Raw genomic sequence first — 23,465 nt, 5'->3', positions numbered from 1 at the left:
CCAGAAATGGTCGTCATTCAGCGAGGCGGCTGAGTGCGTGTGAAGATGTAAGGAGCTGTGTGAGCTACCGGCAGCCAGGCTGTGCCGGGGCGCAGACAGCTTCCTGCACAACAGGCCTGCGAGCGCCTCCCGAAGAGCAGCGCTGAGCTTTGCACTGCGTGCCAGTTTGAAGTGCCCAGGGTAAGGCAATCCCGTCTTCAGTTAACTCCCTAACAATTTACTTCCGTGTGCAGTTACTGATGTGTGGCCTTGGCGATGTTGATGTTAACGACTGGAGACAACACACAATCTACAAAAATGGATACTGCCCCAATCATCCCGTTATCCAGTGGTTCTGGAAGGTAATATTGGTTTATCACATATGCTCCTCCGGCTGTTCCGAAAAGTCATAGTTACTGTGTTGTTTTGTGGAGCCCGTTACACATCTGTTACAGTCTGAAACAGACAATGCACTCGGGTTTTGTTTTTAACAACGGTCTCTACAGCCGCGGCAGTGAAAAGGCAGTGACGTGTGTTTGTCAACAGGCCGTTCTACTGATGGATGCGGAGAAGCGGATCCGGTTGCTGCAGTTCGTCACGGGGACGTCCCGCGTGCCTATGAACGGATTTGCTGAACTCTATGGTGAGCTCCCTTCCCGCCTCCTCGCTCCCTGTGCCCCCACAGAACGCCCGTGCCGTGTGAGGAGAGTGAACGCGTGTTTAACCAGCATCCAGTCTTCCGGTGTTAGTGTCCGGGTCACTCCCTGTGCATTATATGCGCTCCATGCAAAGGTAGTCAGATAAACTTAACAAGCTAACTGGACTTGGAACAATAGCCATATTCCTATTTCCTTCAGCGTAGTTTTAATTAAGAGAGTTTTGTACCAGATGACAATCTAGCCTACAATTTATGCACATGTTTAATTTTTAAAATAATACTTAGGTAGTCAATTGATATTTCATGACTTTCGTTTTCAACCAGGTTCAAACGGGCCTCAGCTGTTTACAATAGAGCAATGGGGAAGTCCCGACAAGCTGCCCAGAGCTCACACATGGTAAGTCCTCCAAGCGTGAAGTTATACGGCTTTTCGGGATTGTTGCGCTGCCAGGAAAGGGACAACTGCCTGACACTTCAATGCTATTTGATCGTATTCCAAGTAACCCTTTCAACTCAGGACTTCTAGTAACTCCTTGTGTGTTAGACTGTGTGCTAGAGAAAGAAATAGCTATTTCCCACTTCAGTTTATACTACGTTTGAAGAAATTGCTACCCCTCTATACCGAATGTTAGCTATCATATTTTTGAAGCATTATGGTAGCCTGCAAATTGGGAAAAGCACTGGGCTACTGAACTGACATTCTGACACAACAGAAGCAATGTGAATCCCTTCTGCTGGGAGCCTTTTCCCCGTATCACACACTAAGAGTGTGTTCAGGTGAGGTACCTGCAGCACGATCCGGTGGGAGCGGGCAGGGCACGGCCCGGGAACGCGCTGTGATGGCCGCGGCAGAGTCCCCAGATGTCGCAGACAGGTTGTCACGCCTGTCCCTCCTGCCAAACTCCTCGTGGCTTCCCAGGGCCTTTTGCCTTAGGAAAAATGTAAAAGTTTTGTTAGAAAAAACACACCAAAACAGCCCTACCACGTTCCAGAACCAACCTGTCCTCCTTATGTTTCAATTCCCTGTTAGACTTTGGTTAGATTTTACAGGACCTTTCCCAGACCTTCTTTTGGCTGTTTCGTCTCCCTCCCAGAGGGCAGTGTCTGTGCCACAAATTCACAACATCTTTGCACAACCAGCCTTTTGACACAGACGCTTTCACTCACTAAACAGCCAGTGGGGCTTTTGCTTGGGGTTTTTCCCTTCCCAAATCTAACAAATTCCCCTTCCAGCCAGGCCCTGTTTCTGGAGGCTGAGCTGGCCCGGCAGCGCCGGGCTCGGCGCCACCGTGGGGACCACGAGCACCAGCTCGGTTTGCACAGGATGCTGCAGCCATTGCCCTGAGGACACGAAGATACATCCTCTGCTAGGGCCCCAAATCAGTTAACGCTTCCTTTGTCTTTAAAATTGTGGTTTTCAGTGAATAATTAAACGGTTCTTTTCCTCCTACATTTCAGCTTTAATCGCCTAGATTTACCTCTTTATGAATCTTTTGAAGATCTGCGAGAGAAGCTGCTCATGGCAGTTGAAAATGCTCAAGGATTTGAAGGAGTGGATTAAACCATCGCCTTTTTCGCCCTTCAAGCAAGTTCCGCCCGCACTTTGGCGCTTGCCGAGGGACCGGGTGGCTCTGGCGGGTTCCCGGAGCAAGGCCTGGGTGCCGCTGCCGCGCTGGGCCCGGCGCCCGCGGGGCTGCCCCCGCCGGGACTCTGATCACATTTCAGCAGGACTTACTCTATTTATGTTGTGCCTCTGTAGGCAAAGCCCTTAATAAATATTTTACCTAATTTCTAATGACAATGAATGGAATTAATCATTTTACAGGTATAGTATTACAACTCATGTTTACTTTCTAATTGATTTAGACATTTTCAGATTTTGTTTCAGTACAATTAAACATCATATACTTGGAAAAATGAGCATTTTTCTTAATTTCATACCAGACTCGCTGCCAGTGTCCTTTCTGCAGAACACATTTGAGCCTCACGTTCCCCAGCCATTAAGCAAGCAGGAGAGCTGTGCTGGAAATGAGCTCTACGTGGGCCATGTGTGGAGAGCAACTCTTCTCATTGAGCACAGAGATAGTTCTGTATCCAGAATTATGGACCGGATGTTGCATTTTTGTATAAATATTAGACTAGTTACCAGTCAGGGGAGAATCATACCATGGCATGCCAAATCCCATGCTCAATAAAGAAATTGCCTCATTATTGCTAATATTTACATGTACTATAAAGCATTTTGGGGTAGGGTTGGCATTAACCATTTTAGGAAAATGTGCTTAACCCTCTCATTACCTTTGTACAGTGATTCTTTTATCCTTTCCTCTTTACTGTTTGCAATGGAGGCATTCTGAATGAAACCTGGCACTGTGTGATTTGGCACTATGGAAAACAGATCTGTTTGTCTCCTATCTGTATGCATTTGCTGATGATATCTAAATAACAACGGGTTTTGGTTTGTTTCTAACTGCACCCACTCTAAAGGCACTTTATGTACCACATGGAAATCATATCTGGTTTTTATCATAAACATCAATGTGATTCTATTCCTTCTCACTGCACATGTCTTTCTGGTGCAATATCTATCAATTGTGAATTTGGCTGCTGCTGATGTATAAAAGAAACAAACAGATGTAGAGCTGAGCCTGCAGACATGTTCTCAGCAATTGTTTGGTGATTTATTTTTTACTTAATCACAAAGATTTATTTAATATACACTGCTATCTAATCAATTTTGTTACCTATGACATGTTGCATGCTTGAACTATACTGTCAGAGTTGCATCTCCTTTGTGACAGATTAAAATTGAAAGATTTGTATCCGATCGGCTGAAGTTAATGATGCCAGCAGCACAGAGCCGCAGCCGTTCAGCGTTCAGCGCGGTCAGTTTAGCCCCAGACTCCTCTCCGACAGGCCTTCCCCAGAGCCCCTGCAGCGCTTCCGAAGCAAGATGCCCCGTGCCAAATCCAACCCCCGGGCCTCGCCGGAGCCCTGAGCGGAAACGTTCCACCGTGCTCACGCACTAACAGGCGTGTGGGCAAGGCTGCTCTGGTACCTGAACACAGGCAAAGATTCCTTTGCTGTTGAGTTTCCTGACATTCCTTGGGCCTTTCACATGTGATGAGAGCCCAAACACGAGGAAAAGGCCTGTATCTGAGAGAGCAAGGTAAATCCAAGTGTTTCCACTCACCTTCAGTGTGTTAAGTTACCTCCAGTTTGCAGCAGGCGAGGAGCAGAGGAAGCGGTGTCGGCTGTGCGGAGTCGCAGAGCAGAGGGACTGTCTCGTGCAGAGCTCTCGTTGCACGAACCGCAGCGCTGTCCCTGGAGCTGAGCTGCACCCTGCACTGTCCGTCCTGCACCCCTCCTGGGTCTCCAGCTGCACTCAAGGCACCGTTCTAGGAGAAAAGGGTAGCTAAGTGTCATTCACCTCCAACATCTACACCACAAAGCAGTGGGACTTGTACCACAGCGCTGTGCCCTTCTTCACACAGCACACTCACCACAAGACAGCCCAACAGCATTGCTAAAGGGCCTGTTCAGCTGCTTATTTTTGCTAATAAATGGCAATCATAAAGGTGGTACTTAAACCTGTACTTGTTTGCTACTAAAAAGCAGGAAAGAGAGGTCCATTACTGGATTGGACATCTTAATTAAAAAAAATAGAAGAAAACTAATGTACATTTTAAAACATGCTTTTGTATTTAAACTTAGAACAACAAAGAAAAACCCTGCAGCCTTCACCCATCTGTTAGGGCACTGCACTAAGTAATGCACATTTGAAATGCGGGGGACGCTTACCAAACTGGAATCTAATGATATGAATGTCACACACCCACCGCCCTGTCCCGCGCACCAGCGGCTGTTTGTCCAGGCTCATTCTCCACTTACACGGTGGGTGTTTTTTCCCTTTTCCAGATGGTTTTCACACACCCCTCGTGCTTTCCCAGCGCGCTGTGTGTAACAACACCCCGGTCACCCCCCAGCCCAGCGTGCCGCGTCTGCTCTGCAGCGGCTGTGCCGGAGCCCCTTGGAGCGCCAGAGCAGAGTGCACCGCTGTGTTCTGTGCTGCTCACCAGTGTCACACTTAAACAACATTATTAACATTTCAAAACATGCACAAGTGTCAAACATTCCAGAGTAAATTCACACTGATTTTTTGGGTCTGTTTTTTGTTAAATCACCTCCTATACTAGATGGCTCTTCGAAATTATGCTAAACTACCTTAAAATTCATTTTAAAAGTACAACTCTCAAATAACGCTCATTTTCACAATTAATGCAGTTTAGCCTGTGCTTAGATTTGATACACTGTGGGGGAAGGATTTCTTTATAGACAAATGTCATTTTTTTCCATTTATTTTCTGAAGAGCAGTGAAAGGAATTGTAGTTTGTTTTCCTGACAGCAAAAGCTCAATGTGACAAAATGAAGTTGTTGTAATGAAATGATGCAACTTAATTAAATATTTAATAAAGAATTTAGAAGCCACAGCAGTTTATACTTGGCCCGCAGCTCTGCTCTGCCCCCCCCGCGCCCGTTCCCTCAGTGATTCACACCAGCCACGGGTTCCAGAGTCCCCGTGATCCTCACTGCATGCATGAACAGTCGCTCATACACCTTTTCAGCTGAATAAAACGTGTTCCTGAGGAAAGCTCCCATTGGCCACTGGTCACTGGTGCACAAGCACCTGCAGAGGGCAACTTGATGAGGATTTGAGCAATTAACACAAGGACAGTGGCTGGCAGTGCTCTCTGGTGTCCGCACACCAAACACAGAACGTGCACCTCACTATTCTACACCAAGAACTGCAATGCTCCATCAGGCTCCCGTGGGCCCTTCCGGAACAACGCGATTCTGCAGGGACCGTGCAAAGCACCACACTCGAACACGTGTCCTGAAAGCCATACCTGAAACAACTGTAAATGTTCTATCGCTCTTATTGCCCATTTTCTGACTTTTCTGTAACCCACAATAATGTACAAACTACAAACAAAATACTTGCAACCAACTAAACTTGTTTAACAACACAAGTCTGCCTGTTGGGAAATTTGGGTTGATCTTCAGTGTTACAATTCTGATGTAGTGCTAAGAACAACGTCCTATTAACAGCAATGGAACTAACGTTGCCTTTTCTGTTCTCAGTGGGAATGCCTGATTTAAATATAAACCAAACCAGCACCAGCAAAGACCCCACAGAAAACCTCACCTCACATTTGCGCCCAAAGAGCCCCTTTCTGAGCACGGTGCGTCCCGGCCGTGGGCAGCGCGGGGGGAGCTGCGGGTGGGCCCGCTGTCAGCGCTCCCCGCAGCATCCAGCCGGGACAAACCGCCTCCTGGCCTCGAAGCAAACCCACCCGAGCCCCACGTCCGCGTGTTCAGACCCCACATCGCCCCGCAAAGGACAAACCCTGCGCTATCCACATTAATTCCCGTTCTTTTTTACGCTTACTGTCATTAACAACCCGTACACCAGATCAAATTAAAGGCCCAGCTGGACAAGATTCCAACAGAACAGGCCAAGAGAGGTGCCAACAGCCGCGCGTCCAGCGAGGGCACTTCCAACAGCAGGCCGCGCAGCTCAGCAGCGCTGCAGGGGTGGCGGGCTCTCTGCACAGCAATCGCCATAGAAGTGATACATTTAAACACAGTTTCTTGCATCATGGGCAATTCCAGCATTAGCAGCAGTCTGAGCACAGTGTCTATGGTCATGTTTCCTTGTCCGCAGAATGGCGGGGCAGCCAGACCCTGCACCCAGTGAATGCTAATGCCCAGAAATTCATTCTGTGTACTAGGACACTAATCAGTAGGGATAACACAGCAGAGCAATTGAATTGTGCATGTGAGAATTACAGCTATTGTTGAATACTTAGTTATAACTAACAAGAACTTGGGCATTGAAAAGCTACTGGCAATCATGGCTGAAATACCGTTAAAAACCAGAGCCGAGCTCTGCTCCAGCAAGCTTCTGAGTTCCAAACCCGCCCGAATGACAAGCTCAGTTTTGGGCTTTTCTTCCATTGCACAGTAACTCCACACACGAGCCACTGTCAGTCCATGGACAGGCCCCAGGTTTGCTTGGCAACCCCACAGGACCTGCTCCCGCACAGGACCAGAGACAATCCTCTGAACACCACTGGTGATTACCTCCAGACTGTGACTGAGAGCCTTGTTCCAGCTCCATTTATTCTTGCTCAAACGCACCTGCAGTTTTCACCCCATTTATAGTCTGCCATTTGCTCTGGTTGTTTCATCAGCTTTACAGATGAAACTTGAAAGTCTGAAGTGCAATACAATACAATTAAAAAGAGATACTCGTCACAAACATAAAGAAATCTCTTTTACCCTGACAGCTGTTTCAATGTTATGCTTCTGTCTTATTTTTTCAAATTCAAATATCTTTTTCAGTGGTGTAATAATTTACCACAATGCGTTGCAAATAACCTGGTTGAAACATCTACCATTTGCAGCAAGCTACACTGTGCAACTGCACAAGGTATAAGCACAACTTCATTTTTGCCGTGGGACAAACGCAGAGCCCGTTCTGCCTTTGCGGAGCCACTGCTCCGTTTGACACGCGTCCGCCCGCACTCCTGCCCGGCTGCGGACGTGCACGGAGGTTACTGCACAGGCTCCGGACATTTCCTCCAACACTGCAAAGCCCGTTTCACCCTGTGGCTGCCATCGTCACCAGATTGGGGGACGCGACCTCCCTGCAAAACCGGTTCTTAAACACGCGGTAAACTTTGAACCCTGGCCTGAAGTTACAGAATAACAGAGATGGGTGCTAAATCGATGCTCAGCAAATATTAGTTGCACGCAGCAGACAGATGCTTCTCTGCTGTACCTCTACATATTTCAGCGTGATGCAGAACGTATCTTTAGTTTAATAAGGGTTTCTTTACATGGGACAATAACAAAAAACCTATACGCTTGGAAGCAGCTAGATGCAGCATTTTAGAGACCCGAGACTCATTTGACTGTCACAGCAAATTCAAGTTCATCTGCAGGAACAGTTGTCATCAGGTTTTCCCATGGGACAGTTACTAATAAAAAACGCCTTTTCTCTGTTTTGCCTCTCAGGCCAACGTGTACATACACATATACATCTGCCTCACTATCTTTGTTTGCCCACAGCCACCCGTGCCCCAGGGCCGGAGTCCAGCGACCAGAGCCCGTCCTGCGGTCACCCACCGCGTGTCCTGTTTGCTCTGCTCTCCCTGTCCCATTGGCGGGCAACGGTGGGAGGGGAACGCCACCCAGAAACCAGACAGGGGCTCAGCAAAACCCTTCGCACTGTGACATGTGAATTAGATCCTGAAACACATGGAAAAGCCCACTACAGATCATGAGAAACTCCTGGGCCTGGTTCGTGGAGACTGCCCCCCACACCCCGGCTGCAGCTCCGGAAAAGCCATTACACTGCTCGCAGACACAAACCCCACATCAAGCAGCCTGCCCTCGCCGGGTGCCATGGCACTCTAGGTTTGGGAGGCATGGTTTCTCCATACAAAAGCATTCCAACTCTTTCCCAGTACCATACTTCTTTTTTCCCCGCTAACTTTTACACTTTAGCATAGCCTGTCGGACATGCCGTAAGGTCCACAAGGTACATACACTCCTGAGGTCCGGCTAACAGCACATACGTTCATTCATGAGGTATAGCTAACAAGAAGAAAAAAATCTTTAAGTCTAAAGGGTCACACCAACAGTTTCAACAGGTCAATCCAATGAACTTGTTCAAATGCTCATCCATGGAACACAAGGTCCTCTGGACTGAAAAATTTACCCTTAAAATAGCTGAATTACAGAAATAGAGAAAGAACGGTGATTTTTATTAAAAATTAGGGACTCAGTCCAATACCTGTCACTTCAATAGGTGCTGGATCAGAGAAAAAATAAGCAACACGTATCACCCCTCAGTGCTGTGTGTCGTTTTCTCCTCTTGTCCTCATGCCCCAACACACGAACCACAAACAAACCAACCCACCCACTCACTGCAAACCACACAAACCTTCACGCAAATAAAAAGTATCATTATTATAAATAACACTTTACAAGCACTATTTTTAATTTTAATTCAAACTGTAACATGCCAGGTTTCAAAAATTAAATAAAACTGCAGTTACAGAAACATTTTAGGTTTGAAATTTCTGCTTGAGTTGAAATATCTTGCTTCTGTTTGCTCTCCTGAACTCCAGGGCAAGACCCCTGCTGACCTTTCTGGCACTGCACCAACGGACCGAGGCTGCCACGCTGTGATGGCCGTGGCCAGGACGGCCGGCGACAGGGAACGACCTCCAGCCAGCTGGAGCGCGGCAGACCCGCCTGTCCCCGCAGCGCGGTACCTGCTGGGCTGCCCACGACTCCCAGATTAGCACGGGACTCGATGTTCTGCTGGCGTTTAAGAATTGTCAAACAACTGAATCTTGCTATACCAGCCACTCAGTTTCATTAATTGTCCCAGAGCGTTTGCTCATTTACCTGAACTTAAACCAGCACACTGGCTTACTGCTTACCGAGGGCTGATAAGAACCATTAATATTTAACATTCTCAAGTTCACGTACACGAAGCAGCTCCAACAAGCTATCCACGAGAATATCGTACCCCAAATCACCAGTCACACTGGAAACGCAGGTGCATTTTCCCCACCAGAAGGTACATTTCACAACACTAAAACACAGGTTCCTCTCCGCACCAGGGCACACCCGTTCAGCACATTGTCAGTCTGCTGAGTGCCAGTGTGGCAGTGACAACCCCTGCCGCCCCAGAGGCACCAAAACCAGCCTCGTGCTCCTACAACCCACCAGCCTCCAGCAGCTGGGGCTGAGCCTGCACCGGTCGCTGGAACCGCAGCCGGTTCTGCTGAGAACCAGCCCTGCCAGGCACCCAGAACCGCAGCCCTGTCCAGTGACAGAACCCGCACCGGGCGCTGGAACCGCAGCCCTGTCCCACCCCACGTCCCAGCAGAGCCCCGGGCAGGCCAGTAATGTTTAACAGCTGTGCCGGGCACAGCCAAGCCGGTGCCACCTTCGCACAGCACAGCTGCGCCACGGACACCGGGACAGATCCTCGTGTCAGTGTGGAAACAGCAGCTCGCAGCCAGAGTAACCCAGCTCCCCTGGGGACACCGATCCAGCCCGGCGCATGTGCTGTTCTGCTGTGTCCACTCACAATAGATTTGCTCAGAAGACAAAGCAGTTTTCAGGAGCATTCTAGAACAGCAGGTGAGTTCTGCGTTTCATTTCATTTCATACAGAATCTATCCTGCGAACTTTTTTTTTTACCTTAGTAAGCAGAGAGAATAATTTTTGAATCCCTGAATGAGACTTGAAAGGAAATCATGTGAAATTACTGCAAATTACATCGTTTGAGTCCCCACTTGAACATTAAAATAACTCATTTTTACTTGATCTTTATATGAACTCAAGTCTATCTTCTACTTAATTAAAGTTAATTCATTGAGATCACTATTAATACAACAAGAACGGCATGTGCTGAACTGACTACCAATACAACCAAAAACCAGCCACAGGTTGGAAAGTGTTGTTTCAGTGTCAGTAGAAAGCTTTGGCTTTTAAAATAGACAAGGAAACAATCCCAAACAAAATTCGGGCTTCTTTAGACAAAAGCGATTCCTCTGAGGCTAAACACAGATGTGTAAACGTGCAGAACACAGAGAAAATGGTAGTTCAGGCAGATGCTTTGTGTCCCGAGGAACACCAGCAAGACGCCGCAGCCGTCGGCAGAGGAGACGCGCCGCAGTGCATCACGGGCACTCTCGATGGCCACGAACACATCCTGCGGGGTTCCTATAGACTAACGCAGCAGACGCCCTGGTCCTAAACCAAAAATTACTGAAACATCTCAGCAGTATCTCCAGATAAAAATCTTCTCAAGATGGATATTTAGAGCAGACACTTACTGCAAACCAAACAGAATTTTCCTCTCTCCTCCCCCATTTTTTTCCTTTAAAAACCCTCTTTCACAAGTGGATCTTCATTTCTCCATGCCAAATAAAAAAAGGGAATTAGTCTGGCTAGCGAACCAATTCCTCTTTCAAACACCAACACCGATGCTGTGAGGTATTAAAGGTGAAGCACAAAAAAAGGAAGCCTCAAATTCATTTTACTTCCAACTGTATTCTGAGCACAACATTGTGTAACTGGGCAAACCAGTGAGGTCATGGCAACAGATTCAAAGCTCCAGTGATCTGAACTGCTATGTGATTGCATAGCCAGCTAATTCCTATTATTTGCATCCAATTGCTAATAGCTTTTCAAAAGCCAGGCGTGCTTTTTAAAGAGCTCGTGCATACAGTCACTAACCTTCCCCTCCCACCCAAGAGATCGCAAGAAACTCTTCCCTGTTCCACGGAGCTCAGGCTCCTTCTGCAAACAAGCGCACACTGGTGCAGCCACACACCAACAGTGAATTACAGGAACATGCACAAGGACCAGCCACATTACTCAACGCTTCTGTTTCACAGCAGGTGTTCCACAGTGAGCTGTGGGATATGTTCTTTGTTCTCAGACACCAGCACATGGCAGTTGGTGTGGAGGCCCCAGGACAGCCAGACCTGAACCACTGGGGCAGGGTCGCCTTAGCCCGGGCCACCGCGCTGGCGCTGGGACCCCAGCTCAGCAAAACGTTTCTGGGAGCTCTGTGCGCACTGCTCAGTTAGCGGCTGCAAAGCCCCATTTCCAGCAGCTGATTTGGACAAGGCGCTGCTATTCCATCCTGAGCAACCTCACCCAGAAAGCCCCAGCCCCACTGGGAACACAAACCACAGACCCCATCACACATGCTCAAGCCAAAACATGTAGCCCCCTCCGATCCCAATTAACCACATTGTTTTTTTGCACTACCCTCAGAGACAGCACGAAGGATTGGGGGGGGCGGGCAGGGGAGGGCAAGTTTTCTGGTGATTTACTTCTAATCCAGCTCATTTCCCATAGATATCTACTCTATCACAGGCATCAAATCTGACACACACCACAGGCACAACACCTCCTCTTTTAATTACTGAGTACTGAAACGTGAGTCACCCTGTAACAGCCAAAGACCAGAAGTGCACTCACCTGCCGGGTGTAAGCTCACTCACTCCACCGCAGCCAGGCCAGAAGGGCAGTCTCAAGCAATCCAGAGCTGTACTATCCAGTAAATATAACATCCAGTGCGAGAGGCAAACTGCTCCAGCTTACCAGAAGCTGTTCTGCAGGCCTCACCACACTGACTTTCACTTACAAACTGAAAAGCCTACAGCACGGCCCCTAAGCCTCCCTCACACCTGATCTCACTAATCTCACTAATTTGCTGTTTGTCCAAGCACCTGTGGAGCTCCCAAACCCTGTTTCTACAGCCTATAAAGTAGACAATTAATTCTTCTTCCAATACTTTTGTTAAATAGTGTTGCAGTTCTCAGTGCTTGGCCAGGAACTGCTACTGCTTCATTTTGTCTGGAGCTCGAGATCCATATTTAGTTCCCTGTTGTTTCTATGTGCAAGTTACCTGCAGCATGTAAACTGCTCATGGTTATCATGGGCCAGTTAACAAACGCCATAGCCATTCAGGCCTCCAACCAAAAACCAGCTTCTGCTTACTGAAAGAAAATACCTTCCATAGCAGTAACAAATACACTTTTCTTGCTTTAGTCCTCTCTCCACTTCAGAAATCTTTTTGAACACACAAAGAGAAGTCAGAACACCTGACGCTCAGCACCTGCACCAACCTGGGCACATAGAGACCAGCTGCACCTGAGGAACCCATTCCCCCTCCGGACACGCAGTTCACAGGAACCTCCGCCCGCACAGACACGCTAGGGAAAGAAACAAACTCCTTTGTCTGAGGTCTTGAAATCACAACTGGTGAAAAGTACCTCAGTTCAGCAGAGCTGTAGCATCCACGACTGGAATGACCAGGATGTTACTAAACATGGGATCTGTATAGAGTTTACATTTGGTAAGGAAAGTGTCTGCAATGTCACGTAAAACAATGACTATTTTTTTCTTTTTTTGCCACTACTCTTTGTCTCCAAACATTGATACTATAGCCATGTTATTTTTGCGTTTAACTGGGGGAACAGGTGCAGAGGAATATAGAAAAGAAAACCAAACCAGCCTACCAAGCTGTATTTAAACAGCCCTGCCATGGCGCCTTGCTGGCTTCTCCTGCGCACACAGGCCAGCAGGGCAGGTTTCGGCCGTGCCCCTGGCTGCCCACGGGATGTGAGGGGGGGCCCAGCAATCTCCTGGTAAAACGCAGGAAGGGTGGGAGGCTACAAACACCTTCTGTCCTGTGTAAATGTCCAAGCGGCACACTTGGCTGCGGTTTGCCATGTCCAGGATCAGCGCTGTGCCGGGTTGGGAGGGCCTGGGCTCAGGGGAGCACCGCGCTGGCCTGGGCAGGCTGAGCTCAGCACCCCAATAACCACGTCTGCACAGGGAGCAGGTAAAGAAACCCGTTTTAGCTGCTGGCATCTGCTTACATCAACCTTGCTTAAATTCTATTCAGAACTATTTTGCTGGGGAAACAGAAATTCCATGGACAGTACACTGTCTGTCAGACTTTACACCCCTAACACAAAGATAATGCTCAACCTGAATTCTTCGTGTCGCATGTGTCAGATGCTGAATCGTTACGTGGAATGCCAGGATGATCCAGAACTGATGTAATGAGTCTGATGATTGGGAAACTCAAATCAATTTCATTTACTGAGCCCCAGTAGAAACCAGAAGAGATCATGGTTTCCAGGTTAAATACCTTTGCTCTACTTCATGCTGCTCTAAGTTAATCTTTCTCTAGTAGTCAGGGTGGCCAGAACAGGTAATCTTTAACCACTAGCCATTGACTCACAAGGGTCACAACATTTTCCCTCTCCTGACCTGAACTGTCCCAGCAATGTAAGCCTCACCTTTGTCTGTTGTACTGTGGGATTAATGCTGGTAAATGTGCTTCTTTGAATGTTAGTGACGGCTGATGCCCCTTGAATGCTGTAGTAACCTGGGATAAACAGATAAATACCAGCTTTGCCCACTTGGAGCCCAAGAATTCTTGTAGCCATTTCCTCTTAAAAATCATATGGTCATATCCTGAACTGATGCAAGTCAGCATGGATTAACTGAAATTAACAGGTACAGGGACAAATTCAGTTACACTGTTGATATGGGTCAGTTTTCTCCATAAAAAGATCCAGCCTAGATCTCCGACCCAGGTTTGCCTGCCAGTTTTGAAGCAAGCCGGCCATGCCCACAGCTGGTGCCTTGCAACAGATTTCTCCACAGGTGAAACAGCCAACCCAAACCAGTTTGAGCCTATTGATTATAAGCTCATCAGAGCTGGAGTAAAGCCATGAAGATACAACTCAGGTTCTGCTAAGTGAATGACCATTAGTGCGCCAGGTGTGAGGCTGGAATCTAGGGCAGGAAAATGGGTAAATACTGAGGTTCCAGGTGGCTGCAGAACCAGGGTCTCCCTGGACTGGTGCCTCTGCATTTCCCTTTTAAACCTCTGCACCTTACAGCATCCCATTTTTCAGATCAGAATCTCCTGCTCTAACTCCCTCTCCAACTGAGGCTCTAGTTTCCCATCTCCCTGACGTTAACCTGAGGTTTGTGATAAACGAGCTGCATGACACGGGGTCTTAGGCCATCCCAGTGAGGAAGAGAAAGCTCTCCCCACTTACTCTACATGCGCACCACGATCCTTCTCTATGTTATTTTCTTTCACATAAAGTTCAGACTGTTCTAAGTATAGGGGAAAGAAAGACAAACAAAAAAAGGAGAACTGATTCAGGTGAGTCTCTTTCACGTCAAGTAAATGGAACATGATTGAAAGTCCTCAGTTTGAACTGAATGGTGAAACTGGCTTTTGAAACCTAGCCTATATAAATAAAGTAATAACTGTGCTTTTAAGGCCCTTTCAAACAGGCTTTCTAAATGAGCTTTGTTGAACATATAATCTATTAATGGTGAAAGTCACCCAGCTGCAACGGTTTATTCTTCCGAAGAGATATATACCACTCACAAACCATTTTGCAATAGAGTAAAACAATCCTCCTAATACACTGAAGAGATCTTCATGCACAGAATATTTAACCCCTTTTTTTTTTTTGCCAAAATTGTTGTTCTTACTTTAAGAATTTCCTCATTAAGGTTTTGCAGAGCCCAAACATAGCTTCTTACTGTTTGTTAGATCCTCCCAGCGTGAAAAGCTTCCTACCATAGCCTGATTTTTGCCCTGTGGTAAGTTATTATTCCTTCAGTTCTGGAGTTATTCTTTTACTTTTCCAGACAGAAAAGACTCCATTCCTCAGCTTTCTATTTCCCCCCTCATATCCCCCACATTTTATATAAGAAAAATGATAGTAAAGAGCTCCCGTATGGATTAAACGTTGACCTTCGTACAGGGACGCCCTGCTCAACAGGAGCTGCGCACACCAGTGGAGCCGCAGGATCACAGAACGCGTGGGCTGAAGGGACCCGCGGAGGTCAGCGCACCCCGTGCTCCCTCCCAGCGGTGCCCACTTCAAAGCCAGACTGAACTTCAAAGCCAGACCACTGTGCTCGGGGTCATACCTACGTGTTTTCAAGGGAAGCGAAGAGTTTGGACCTCCAATGAGTGTGCAATGCGTATTGCATTATTTGTCCCTGTGTCAACTCCAGTAACATTTAAACAAACCAGTTCCCTTTTTTCAGGAATTTCCAAATTATCTGGCATTTCATGTCAAACAAGTGCGGATGTCGCAATGCGGCTGGGACTGGCGCTGGCTCCGCGCTGGCGGGCCGTCCCTCGCTGCATCACCGAGCGCCACTTCTGCCCCACAAACACAACCCTGGAAACAGCACGAAAGTAGTGGTTCCTCTGGGACTAAAAGCAGCACATTTTAGCCTTTCTCCGCTGGTTTTGGACAATATGTGGCATTTTGCCTTTTTTTATTATTATTATTTGAGGTCTTTTGCCCTGCTTTTTTGATTAAGCAAATTGACAGATACCTTCTGTAGACTTAAAATGCACATCTGTATTTTCAGAAGGGCATATGCAGTTTGCACACAGAACCCTGGTATAATTGTATAGGTAATTTTTAAATAAATACTTTCCCCAAACCTTGTTCTACTACTATGGGCAGACCATGAACTAGCACTACTACTACTACGAGTAATTCCATCATCTGTATCCCGTGTGCACGCACAAGCCCCAAATGTGAAACTCTTCATGAGAAATCAAGCAGTACCAGCATCCGAAAAGCAGTCCCTGCTTCAGGAAGCTTTTCTGAATAGATCAAGGGCAGAAGATAACACCAAGGCTGGGAGCACCACGGAAACGCCCCAACCAGTGGGACTCTGAACAAGAAACCAGCTGTATGTAACTGGGGGTATATTTTTCCCAATGTTACAGGAATTCTCTCAGTAGTAACAACCAGGGCAGATTCGGGTCCCACTGCACAAGTCTACACAAAGAACATACCGACATACGATGCTATCCCGGTCTTTCAGCAGCCAGTGGAAATGTATGTTTTGACCTCAACAATGCTGGTTTGTCTGACGTCTTACGGACCGGCCAGACAGTGATTCACTCCAGAATCTCCCCACCACCTTCCTGCGAAGGTCTTTCCAAGGATGAGAAAGGAGACGGTGCCGGTGCACCCGAGGGCTGCCCAGCCCGCGGAGGGGACCGGTGGCCATGGGCTCTGCTCCTGTCCAGCCCTGCAGTCCGGCAGCACAGATCACTGGCACTTTTATCCTAAAGCGAGTGACGAGGATTGTGCTGTTACAAAATGCTTGATTTCACTGTGTTTCTCCAATACCCCGCCACACAGCACAGAACATGAAAGCTAAAACTCAGGCATGTGCTCTTTTTATCTTCCTGGCTCATTTAATTCTCTGCTTCCCTACTAAAAGTCACCTGTTGCCACCACTAATTTGTGCTTTGTGCTAATGAAAATCTTCTTCTTTAATAAAACTGGAAAGGGTACAGTGAAGCAGTCGGATCATCCACATTAGGCAACCAACACCGCTTTTACAACTAAGGTTATAAAAACGTGTCATTAAATCCCTGAGAATGACAGATTTTGGAGTTCTTTTGTAAGGGAAAAAACTATTCCTGAAGTGCGTATGCAGTGCTGAGGCTGCTGAGAAGCTATAAGCACAGCCTCATTATTGCACAGGACGCACAGGGCAGTGCCTTTGACGTTAATACCTGTGTTACTGGCGTAGCGCAGGCTGGAGACACCTACGCTGTGATTAGAAACAGCAGCCTAGCAAACGGCAGGGGCTGTTCGATTGTGCGGTGGCTCTCTGATGCTGGATGGACACCTCCAGCCACAACCAGTAAAGTGATCCGGTTCATCACTTTCGCTAAGCATTATATTGAAAACTCTGCTTTTTAAATAAAATACTACTGCTCCTTAGGACTGTTCCAAAATATTTGTTCTAAGGAACAGAAGCACGGTAATGGAAGTAAGCAATGAAATGCTAATTAGTTAACTCTCAGGAAGGTTACTGCACGGAAGGTGTGACTTTAATTTACGTTTAGAGAAATCTCAGGTTCCAATCCCAAACCAGCCTTCACAAAAAATGTAAAACTGATCATGCCCTAAATGTGGGTTTATGCAACGCTCCAGCTGTTGATTATCCAGATGAGCTCCTGAAACGCAGGTTTGATTCCTGGGTTTGCCACTGGCATCAGACAGGCTAAACTGAAGCCAGACCTCCTCCTGCTCTCCTTCCTGCGGGAAAGGAAAGCCTAACAAAAACATGCCACAGTCCTCGAGGGTTCTAGAAACTCCTGCGCAGAGAAAACCAGTACATCTGACTTGAAAAATTCCAAAAGATTTGTAAGCCCCGGCAGTGCAGAGTAAGATCAGCACTATGATGTGAGGAACCGAGGAAATCAGCCTCACTGAAGAAGGAAGCAATTAATATGAAGAGAGAGTCAAGACTCTTCGTCTCGGGGTTAATCGGTACAGGCAGCTGAAAGAAACCTGCACTTTGCACGTTTCCCTACCCAGAGATGCGCTCCGAAGGGACACAGAAAACTGAGCTCAGAGCTTTCTTCCGTTATGTAGCCTGTTTGACTAAAGGTGACTCTGGCTCTGGGCAGTGAGGGCCGCCCCCCTCCCCCAGATCAATATTTTAATATGACTTATCAGAAAGAGAATTAATTGTTTACTTTAAAACCTCAGGATCCCATAAAGGGCGAGGGAAAGGTGTCCACTGGAACCAGAGGCTTCCAACCATTGCCGATTGCTGCTGGGAACTCACAAAAGCAAACCAAGACCGCCAAGACCTGAATACAGTGATATTCAGCACAATGTCTTGCAAGAGAACCTCAGATCTGACGAGCCCTAACGACACACCAGAGGGTCATTTGGCAGTTGTGTCAGATGGTAAGTGCCTTCCTCTGCTTGATTCATCTGAGCAAAAGGAAATGCTAACATGTACTAATGCAAATAAAAGAGTGCAGGAGAATTCTGAATAGCAAGCACTTCAGCATACCGTAATATCCACAAATGCCTGTGGCCTGTCTGCGTAATTCAACAGGATTTAATGTCTTGCATTTGGCAATCTCTGCCTGGACTTTTAAAGAGATTGGCTTTTATTCATGTCAGTGGGCAAGCAACCCAATATGTTTATTGTTTCAAACAAGGGGGTGGCGGGGAAGCTGACGGCTCGACCTCACCAGGGCTACAGGGGTGCTTCCAAGTCCAGATGTACAAAGGGACAGGTTCTGTGATCCATCAGGACACTTCTTGAAAAACCCACTTGTTCTTCACATTGATCTTCTCAACTGGAACATTCTAATAATATTCTTCATATAAATGTCTAGCAAAGGAGAAGCAAAAAGTGGATTTTTTTCCCCTGATGTATATATTTGGCTTTCTCCCTGTCCAGTAACTTTCCTGTTCTTTCAGGTTTCTTCCCCCATTGTGGTACCAAAAACTAGTGGCCATTTCTCCTCCTTTCATTACCTCTTGTCTTGGAAATAGCTCTGTTGAACTGCTAGAAACCTCCACGCAGCTGTGGAACTGTAAAGCCACCTGCCTGCAGCTGCACCATCTGCCTGGCTATCCACTTTCACAGACATTTCGCAGGGAAGTCCAGAGGCGCTTCTGCTCTTTGCATCGCCTGCAAGAGTCAGACTTTTTCTCAGAGAGCTTAATTAGAGTAGGATCCTGCACGATCCTTCCTCTCTGCTGCAGAGAGAAGGCTCAGTAAAATGGGTATGAGGAAAGTTAAGGGGAAAACACAGTAACATTGTGATGAATTATAAAGCAAGGTACAGTACTTACATTCCTTTGGCATTAATTTCCCATTATCACCTATAGGCATAGGCATGTTTATTAAAAATAGACTTGCAGACCTCAGGTCTAAAACTGCAAGCTGCATCCTAACTAGACAGAGCTAGTTCTGGGTGTGACTGTGTGTGTGCCGTCAGTAATTCACAGAACGGAGGGCTGTTTTGGTGCTGCAGCTCCTTACCTTCTTCAGGACATGTCTGCTCTGCAGCTGCGCTGGCACAGCGGCCTCATGCGTGGGTGTGCAGACCTGCCCCACAGGTCTCTGTGTGTGTGTGTGTGTGTGTGTGTGTGTGTGTGTGTGTGTGTGTGTTTTCACATGCGTACCTGTTTCCACTACAGCACATACAGACTCAGAACACAGATAAAACCAGTGAAAGATGAGAAGCATGTGGAAAAGGTTCAGCTCTGCCCAAGCATCTACAGGATTGTTTCCTTGACAAGGATGGGAATGACAGAGCAGTCGTAATAATCACGTTTGAAAACCAAACCTGGCTGCCCTGGCAACCACCAGTGAAGGCTTCTTTCTCTGTTATTACGAGCCAAGGGCCACTCAGAACTCAGCTTGATGAACCAGTTGATGCTTCACCGAGGCTTCACTAGATGTACTTGCAAATCAGTAGCTACACTAGTCCAGACCCCAGTGAGTTTGCATTGACTTATCAACACTGGTTGAACCAGATTACGTTTAGGAAAGAGATCCAGAAAAGACACAAGGTTGGATCAGAAGGTAAGGCTCGCAGAGGAGATACCTTGCTACGCTGCGCAGTGTGCTGGCAGTTCAGATGTATTCAGTCCATGCAGGCAGCCAGGTAGTTCGTGTGTTAGTGTCTCGTCTCTGCTGGCACTTCATCTCTTCAGGCTGTAGAACAGAGTGAGCAGTATTTCCCATACAAATATCTGTATTTGAGAGCCCTGTGCCTCTATCCTTAACCATGTCTAGTTATAGCTCCTTCCACAGCAGCCCTCACCCTGCATCTCAGCTGGAGAGCAGGTGCTTTTCTGGATCATGTCCTTGGGGGGCCGCCAGCCCCATGGCTTCAGCTGGCCTGTGCTGGCTGCCCACACAAAACCTCAGTTGGGGGCACACAGAGGTGCACTTGTCACAAACTGCAGCATGCCCTCATTCAAGCTGGGTTCTGCCTCTCCTGCTTACACAAACCGGCATTTAAAATGGTGATCAACTGGTCTCAACAAGTACAGAAATGTGATTTTCCTCCCTAGCCGTACCATGTTCAGTGTACGTACCTCAGACATTCAGATTTTACAAACGGTGGGTGACAGACACGTGTGCCTCTCTCGTTTGTAGCTGGAATGCACAACGGGAGCGCTGACAGCAGACTGAGAATAAAGCAGAGGTGTTTAGGTGTTAATGTGTGAGTGCCACAGGTCACCAGGGCAGCGAATAAGAAACACAAACAATGGGACTGACAGGGAGGTGAAGCCCAGGGTAGAGTGCCCTGAGGATCTGAGTCTGACTTTTGAATGCTAAAATGAAACCAAGTCCAGAACTACTGGAGTCCAGTTTTATTACAAATCGGTAAGAAACGCTGCCAATTATGTAAAAATGGGAATGCATTTACTGAGCTTAAAAAAACCCCAAACAACTCCATCCCCTCCCATGGTGCTTCTAACTAGGCCACACAGCATTCTTTTTTGAGCCAAAAATACAAGTTTTCAGTAGCTCCAGAAACATTTCTGTACTCAGAAATTTCTGAGCCCCAGTGCTGCGTGTCAGCTCCAGCACCCACCGCTCTGCTGCAGAGCTGAGCCCCAGCACTGCTTGTTGGCTCCAGCGCCCACCACTCTGCTGCAGAGTCGAGCCCCAGTGCTGCGTGCAGGCTCCAGTGCCCACTGCTCTGCTGCAGAGCCGAGCCCCAGCGCTGCGTGCAGGCTCCAGCGCCCACTGCTCTGCTGCAGAGCCGAGCCCCAGCGCTGCGTGCGGGCTCCAGCGCCCACTGCTCTGCTGCAGAGCCGAGCCCCAGCGCTGCGTGCGGGCTCCAGCGCCCACTGCTCTGCTGCAGAGCCGAGCCCCAGTGCTACGTGCGGGCTCCAGCGCCCACTGCTCTGCTGCAGAGCCGAGCCCCAGCACTGTGTGCGGGCTCCAGCGCCCACTGCTCTGCTGCAGAGCCGAGCCCCAGCAGAGCCGAGCCCCAGCACTGCGTGCGGGCTCCAGCGCCCACTGCTCTGCTGCAGAGCCGAGCCCCAGCAGAGCCGAGCCCCAGCGCTGCGTGCGGGCTCCAGCGCCCACTGCTCTGCTGCAGAGCCGAGCCCCAGTGCTGCGTGCGGGCTCCAGTGCCCACTGCTCTGCTGCAGAGCCGAGCCCCAGCGCTGCGTGCGGGCTCCAGCGCCCACTGCTCTGCTGCAGAGCCGAGCCCCAGCGCTGCGTGCGGGCTCCAGCGCCCACTGCTCTGCTGCAGAGCCAAGCCCCAGCGCTGCGTGCGGGCTCCAGCGCCCACTGCTCTGCTGCAGAGCCAAGCCCCAGCGCTGCGTGCGGGCTCCAGCGCCCACTGCTCTGCTGCAGAGCCAAGCCCCAGCGCTGCGTGCGGGCTCCAGCGCCCACTGCTCTGCTGCAGAGCCGAGCCCCAGTGCTGCGTGCGGGCTCCAGTGCCCACTGCTCTGCTGCAGAGCTGTTAACGGGCACAGTCAAATAGGGAAGCGGGACTGGCGCTACAGACCAACCCGCTGTTTGCCAAGCGGGCTAGCTCTAAAATGCTGGTAAAAACAAGTATATGGAAAACAAATATAATCTCTAGCGTCGTGATTTCTCAGATCTAGCATAGCCCTGTCAAAGTCAAGCACTTATTCTGAGCTGTCTCCGTCAATAAAAGAAAGACAAGAGTGATTCAACCCTCCCTCCCCATCTTTGTCTCTTAGGACAGGATTATTTCCTCAAGGTGCCTGTCCACCTCCTCTGGACGCTTAAAGTTACTTAGATTTAGATTACTACAGCTATCTGAGACAAAATATCCATCCCCAAGAAATTCGGAATCCTGCCTCCCACTTCCTCGGTGAGGATCCCGATGCACCACGTATAAATACGCATAACCATGGTCTTTTCTCTGTGCCTTGCAGACCTCTGAAGTCCCGTGCTGAAGTCTGCGATGTGTATATATTACTCCGCTGCTGCCCGAGCTGTGGAGTGTGACAATGGTGTTTGTGTCCTGGCTATCAAACGCCATTATCACACTAAATAGCTACTGGTAGATAAGACATCCATTCAGAAAAGTATGTCAACTGTAGCGATACATCTTCCCATCATGCTGAGGAATAAATAAACTTTTTACATATATACCAGGATGACTCCGCTCTTTCTTTTATAAGCAAACCCACCACAATATGTGGGAAATAGATGCTTTGCTAAATGCACTTCCAGATTGCCATTGTAAAGCACACGAGTCATATTAAGGAATCATCAGTACAATGTCATCACTAGGAATGTGGATTTCGTCAGGGCCGATGGGGTTGTGATCACCTCTGGAAAATCAGGCCAGCCTGGGATTTTCTTTTTGCTGATGGACTGACCGTGACAACAGAACACTGAAGCCAGTTGGCTGATGTACTCAAATTCCAGCTCTTATTCTGGCACCTAATTAAAGCATACGTTTGGAACATTAACTGACTGAGATGCTCATGACATTTTTCAAACACAACACTTTCCAAGATTCTGATAAAAAGCTATTACCACTAACTTGAAACATCATATATTCTAGTTTCAAATGCTTTCAGCTTTGTTCCCTTCTGTGTCACAATGTACATATGATTTGAGCTCCATGCTCAAGCCCATTGCCTTATATTCTAAATCTACTGGTTTGGGAGGTGCCACAATTTCCTCATAAAAATTCTTCTGAGAGCTATTACTCCTCCCTTCTAATGTTTCCTACCTTACATAGGACGGTCATTCAAACACTTCTGTAGCAGCAGAACCAGCCTTTTGGTGTGTGCCACAAAAGCCTTCTGCTGGCTCCTGATGACAAGTCCATCCCTGCATGTCACCTGCTGGACGGACCCGTCAGGTCACCGACTGCAGCTGTGACACGCTGTGCTGCCCTGTGCGCACAGACCCAGCCAGGGCACACCAGCTGCTCTCCTCGCCCGATCCCTGCACTCCCATCGCAACAGCAACTGCAGATCTGCTGGGTGGTGGGGGAACCTGAACTTCATGTGGTGAGTGAGCTTCCAGTTGTGCAACACGGCTGCAGGTTCTTTGTGGGCAGGGTGGACAGGGAAAGGTGAGGGCTGGGCTGCCCTGTGCCAGAAGGTTGAGCCCTATCCATTTCTTTAGATAAATGAATTGGACAGGCTGATGTAGTGGGCCAGATCCAAAACATCTGGCACAGACTGGGCATCTGTAAGAGCACTAAGCAGCAACACCAATGAGAAGCATTGTTCTGCCACCACTGCAAACCAAGCAACCTCAGTCATCCATAAACAGCCAGAATCCAGCAGCAACAGAAGCTCTCCCAAAGCCAGTATTCTCCTGTTGTCCAAGACTCAGTAAATCACAGCAATTTCACACCCACTGTGTTTTATGG

General features: G+C 48.1%; 2 protein-coding genes and 2 long non-coding RNA genes across 12 annotated transcripts in view; 3 read left to right on the top strand and 1 right to left on the bottom strand.

Moving 5' to 3' along the window:
• Window positions 1-3,464, top strand: part of LOC136114522 (E3 ubiquitin-protein ligase NEDD4-like) — a 123,405-nt gene extending 119,941 nt beyond the window's left edge. For all 8 annotated transcript variants that reach the window (XM_065859892.2, XM_065859890.2, XM_071801665.1 and 5 more), the window contains 4 exons: window positions 234-341; window positions 526-622; window positions 962-1,034; window positions 2,096-3,464. In XM_065859892.2, the coding sequence (XP_065715964.1) occupies window positions 234-341; window positions 526-622; window positions 962-1,034; window positions 2,096-2,198 (381 nt within the window). In that variant the 3' untranslated portion in view covers window positions 2,199-3,464. The remainder of the gene's footprint in view (window positions 1-233; window positions 342-525; window positions 623-961; window positions 1,035-2,095) is intronic.
• LOC136114521 (alpha-protein kinase 2-like) overlaps window positions 3,173-23,465 on the bottom strand; it is a 60,117-nt gene continuing 39,824 nt past the window's right edge. The window contains exons 11-13 of one of the 2 annotated variants that reach the window (XR_011736298.1): window positions 20,179-20,271; window positions 19,683-19,792; window positions 3,173-4,035 (exon numbers count right to left, since the gene is read on the bottom strand). Coding sequence is in view for 1 of the 2 variants with exons in the window: in XM_071801661.1 (XP_071657762.1) it covers window positions 4,023-4,035; window positions 20,179-20,271 (106 nt within the window). In the remaining variant the exon portion in view is untranslated. The remainder of the gene's footprint in view (window positions 4,036-19,682; window positions 19,793-20,178; window positions 20,272-23,465) is intronic. The other variant, XM_071801661.1, reaches the window with a different exon arrangement.
• On the top strand, window positions 9,357-12,658 carry LOC139826353 (uncharacterized). Its single transcript, XR_011736301.1, has 2 exons — window positions 9,357-9,862; window positions 12,290-12,658. It is a non-coding gene; the product is annotated as an uncharacterized lncRNA (long non-coding RNA).
• LOC139826352 (uncharacterized) lies at window positions 17,083-22,224 on the top strand. The gene is made up of 2 exons (XR_011736299.1): window positions 17,083-18,021; window positions 22,006-22,224. It is a non-coding gene; the product is annotated as an uncharacterized lncRNA (long non-coding RNA).

Source organism: Patagioenas fasciata, chromosome W (genome assembly GCF_037038585.1).
Source record: "Patagioenas fasciata isolate bPatFas1 chromosome W, bPatFas1.hap1, whole genome shotgun sequence".
Classification (NCBI taxonomy): Eukaryota; Metazoa; Chordata; class Aves; order Columbiformes; family Columbidae; genus Patagioenas; species Patagioenas fasciata.
Note: the sequence above shows the minus strand (reverse complement) of the source record. Positions and strands in the feature narration are given on the sequence as shown.